We start from the raw sequence: 4,753 nt of genomic DNA on the forward strand, positions 1-4,753 counted from the left end.
GTCCTTGTACCACGTCACCTCTGTCTGGGCCTGGGCCACCTCACAGCTCAGGGTAGCACTGGCCCCTGCCTTGGCCTGCACCTCCTTGTGTACTGGCTGGTCCTTGGCAAACACCAGTGTAGGTTCTGGGGAACAGGGATGGACACACACCGTCAGAGTCACCTTGTAAGTCAGGAATGCAGCACTGGTGAAAGGAACCTGAATGGAGAGGCAGGGGGACAGAAATGTCCCCAGGTTCTGCACCAGCTGTGTGGCCCGGAGAAACTCCCTCAGCAGTGGGTACCCATAGTCTATTGGTACCACCTACCACAGTTCCGTGTTGTTCTGCGGATGTGGATGCTGTAAGCCCTCCCCACACATACTCCTATAGGAGAGGATCTGTGGGGTCAGGAAACAGGCCCATCTTCCCAGGTGAGGCAGAGTCTTTCCTCAGCCATGTGCAAGAGCTTCTCCACTCCACCCTCATGCCTGTCCCGCACTATCAGCTGTTGGTAGCCTTGTGGGATGGAAGCTGTACCTGCCCGTGGCCATCTTTGCAAGCTTCTGACCACTGATAAAGTGAGGGGAATTTTCTGGTGTCTTTGGCCATTAGCATCGGAAGAGAATTCTACACTATATGTTAACTAACTGGAATGTAAACAAAATACTGAAAGAAAAAGATAAACTAAACTCCACTTCTTTCCTTTACTTTATACCTTTCTCTGATTTTCCTCCTTATCGTGCTGCCAGTCGTTGGACAGAAAGCCTCCCTACCTCATTTCCAATCACAAAGTCAGGTCTTCCACTTTTTTACATTAGTTTCAGTTTTACATCAGTTGCATGTAACACCCAGTGTTCTTTCTGTCACATGCCTTCTTCATGCCCATCCCCCAGCTACCCCATCCCCCCAACCACCCCCCTCCAGCAGCCCTCAGCTGCTGTTCCTTACAGTTAAGAGTCTCTTATGGTTTCTCTCCTTCTCTGTTTTCATTTTATTTTATTTTCCCTTCCCTTCCCCCATTGTCATCAGTTTTCTTTCTTAAATTCCACATGTGACGGGCGCCTGAGTGGCTCAGTGGGTTAAAGCCTCTGCCTTTGGCTCAAGTCATGAGCCCAGGGTCCTGGGATCGAGTCCTGCATAGGGGTCTCTGCTCAGTGGGGAGCCTGTTTCCTCCTCTCTCTCTCTGCCTGCCTCTCTGCCTATTTGTGATCTCTGTCTGTCAAATAAATAAATAAAATCTTTAAATAAAATAAAATCTTGAAAAAAAATTCTACATGTGAGTGAAATCATAAGATATTTGTTTTTCTCTGACTGACTTATTTCGCTTAGCATAATACCCTCTGGTTCCATCCACATCATGGCAAATGTTAAGATTTCACTCTCTCTGATGGCTGAGTTATATTCCATTGTATATACATACCACCACTTCTTTAGCCATGCCTCTGCCGATGGGTAGCTGAGCTCTTTCCATGTTTTGGCTACTTGTTTTTATTTATTTCTTTATTTATTTTGTTTTTTTCTGTTTTCCAAGATTTATTGTTTATGTACCACACCCCATGCTCCATGCAATACATGCCCTCCACAATACTCACCAGACTCACCCAACCCCTTCCCCCCTCCCTTCCAAAACCCTCAATTTGTTTCTCAGAGTCCACAGTCTCTCATGGTTCATCTCCCCCTCCAATTTCCCCCAACTCACTTTTCCTCTCCATCTCCCATGTCCTCTGTGTTATTCCTTATGCTCTGCAAATAAGTGAAACCATATGATAATTGACTCTCTCTGCTTGACTTACTGCACTCAGCATAATCTCTTCCAGTCCCATCCATGTTGATACAAAACTTGGGTATTCATCCTTTCTGATGGAGGCATAATACTCCATAGTGTATATGGACCACATCTTCCTTATCCATTCGTCCGTTGAAGGGCATCTTGGTTCCTTTCACAGTTTGGCAACTGTGGCCATTGTTGCTATGAACACTGGGGTAGAGATGGCCCTTCTTTTCACTACATCTGTATCTTTGTGGTAAATACCCAGGAGTGCAATTGCAGGGTCATAGGGAAGTTCTATTTTTAATTTTTTGAGGAATCTCCACACTGTTTTCCAAAGTGGCTGCACCAACTTGCATTCCCACCAACAGTGTAACAGGGTTCCCCTTTCTCCACATCCTCTCCAACACATGTTGTTTCCTGTCTTGTTAATTTTAGCCATTCAAACTGGTGTAAGGTGGTATCTCAATGTGGTTTTGATTTGAATTTCCCTGATGGTTAGAGACGATGAACATTTTTTCATGTGTCTGTTAGCCATTTGTATGTCTTCTTTGGAGAAGTGTCTTCTCCAAATCTCTTCTGCCCATTTCTTGATGTGATTAACTGTTTTTTGAGTGTTGAGTTTGAGGAGGTCTTTATAGATCTTGGATATCAACCCTTTGTCTGTAGTGTCACTGGCGATTATCTTCTGTGGGTTGCCTCTTTGTCTTGTTGACTGTTTCCTTTGCTGTGCAGAAGCTTTTGATCTTGATGAAGTTCCAAAAGTTCATTTTCATTCTTTCCATGTTTTGGCTAATTGTTAAGTGTGATGCTAACTAACCCCTTTTTTTATAGTTAGTTAATAATTTTGTATTACAGGATAATGTTAATTAAATTTCACCAAATAGTTTTATTCAGCATTTATTAAGATAACCAACTTTTTCTCTTTTAGGATGTTAATATCATGCATTCTTCTGCTTTTTTAAGTTTCTAATGTTAAAGCAACCAGACACTCTTGTACTACAACTTCCATCATACTATATTGTTCCCTTCATATGTTGTCCAACTTGGTTGGCTGATATCTTGTTTAAGAGTTTAGCCTTGATATTCATAAGGTATTGGCCTATAATTTTCCATATATTTCCTTCATAAGATTCCAACATTAATATTATGCTATCTACATCTACATAAAATGAGTTGGAGACTATACATCTTTTTTTTATTCTCTAGAAGAACCTTCATGAAAATGGAATAATGCCTTTTCAGGAATATTTGGTAAAACTAACCAGCAGATCTACTTGGCTCAGACTGTTCTCTATGAAAACATTTATTTTATTTTTTTGGAGAGGGAGAGAGAAGGGAGCACCAAATTTAGAAGAACAGGGAGAATCTTGAGCAAGCTCCACAGAGCCCAATACAGGGCTTGATCTCACAACCCTGACATCATGACCTGAGCCGAAATCAAGAGTCAGATTCTTCACCAACTGGCCTACAGGTGCCCTGAAAATATTTTTTATTACTTGTTCCATTTCTTTAAAATTTATAGGACTATTTGAGTTTTCTATGCCTCCTTATGTCAGCTTTGATATGTTAGCTTCCTATTAAATTTTAAAACTTCCAAATTCTTACCATGAAACAATCGTTCAAGTTCTCTTCATATAATGTTTCACAAAGATAACTAGCATGATTTTTGCTATCTATACACACCTGCAAACCACTAAGTACAGATAGGATACCACACTGTTCTGTGGTGGCACCTCCAGGTCAAATGTGGGACCCTTATTGAATGCTAAGACTCTCTTAATAAAAGAAAATGAATATATTTCTCAACCTTCTCTATCAGCCAGCCAAGGAGGCACAAATAGACACCAACCATTAGGTAATGCTACCAAATAAATACTGGTCCACCAGTCAGGCTGCCATAATAGTAATTCATCTTTAGCAATGTGTGCTGACATGGCTTAAGTTTTTGTTCCTCTCTATTTCTAAATTTATATATCAGACTCCAAAGGAATTCTGACAAAGAATTGTTTAACTGAATACAAAAGATATGCTTTAAAAGGAATATCTTGTACCTAGAGGTACGTGTCACAGGTGTGTATCTACCCATCTCTACTTTTGTATACTTTGTACGGACATCACAGTGTGGAATGGATCTAGATGTCTCAGAAAAAGCAGAAAGAGCTTCTCTATCCATGCGCAAGGAAGGAAGAGATTCACAGAACATCTAAAACGTGGATAATCCAAAGTCAGTCTGAGATATTTACAAGTACAGATGGGTAGTTGAAATTTCCCATTTATCCTTGATCAATGGGATCCAAACATCTGGCTGGTGATAACCTGCCTGTGGTTCTGAGGGAGCGAACCTGGTATCTGCCAGAGGATCCAATAGAAGGAAATTTACATATTCCCAGGTGAGAAGCACCTATGCTCCTTCAGACCTAAATGCCAAGCAGAGTTCCAGGCCACGAAGAAACTGGGCAGGTTTGAGGAACATAGAACATAGAAGTTATCAATGTGCTAAACACCACTGAAGGTGGACACAAGTGGTCCCCCTCCTTCTTACACACCCATCCAGTCAAGCCACTCTTGACCCTGTCATGGGAATGAAAATAGGAAGGTGGGAGAATGTGACATGGGAGGTGATGGTGATGGTGATACTATCCTTAATACTAAGGATAATCTGGGTTCAAAAATCAGTCCCATGTTCCCAAACAAGGCTAATTCACTACCCAAAGAACTGACCTGTGACGTCCAAGCGGAAGGACACCTTCTGGCCCCCAGCCTCGCAGCTATACTCCCCAGCGTCCATCTTCCCTGCCTGCTGCACCACCAGCCGTCTGTTGCGACCCTTGGCCTCCATGTGCACGTTGGAGCTCGCACTCAGCTTCTTCCCGTCCTTGTACCACGTCACCTCTGTCTGGGCCTGGGCCACCTCACAGCTCAGGGTGGCACTGGACCCTGCCTTGGCCTGCACTTCACTGCATGCTGGCTGCTCCTTGGCAAACACCACAGAGGGTTCTGGG

General features: G+C 42.8%; 1 protein-coding gene across 1 annotated transcript; it reads right to left on the minus strand.

Annotated features, from left to right (window-relative positions):
• Nucleotides 1-3: 3 nt before the first annotated feature.
• Nucleotides 4-4,746, minus strand: LOC132008952 (obscurin-like; the record flags this gene model as incomplete). The annotated part of the gene is made up of 2 exons (XM_059387417.1): nt 4-125; nt 4,473-4,746. Coding segments are annotated over 2 exons (396 nt in total), but the record flags the coding sequence as incomplete, so codon positions are not given.
• Nucleotides 4,747-4,753: the final 7 nt, after the last annotated feature.

The sequence above is a fragment of the Mustela nigripes genome, unplaced genomic scaffold, assembly GCF_022355385.1.
Source record: "Mustela nigripes isolate SB6536 unplaced genomic scaffold, MUSNIG.SB6536 HiC_scaffold_2385, whole genome shotgun sequence".
Lineage (NCBI taxonomy): Eukaryota > Metazoa > Chordata > Mammalia > Carnivora > Mustelidae > Mustela > Mustela nigripes.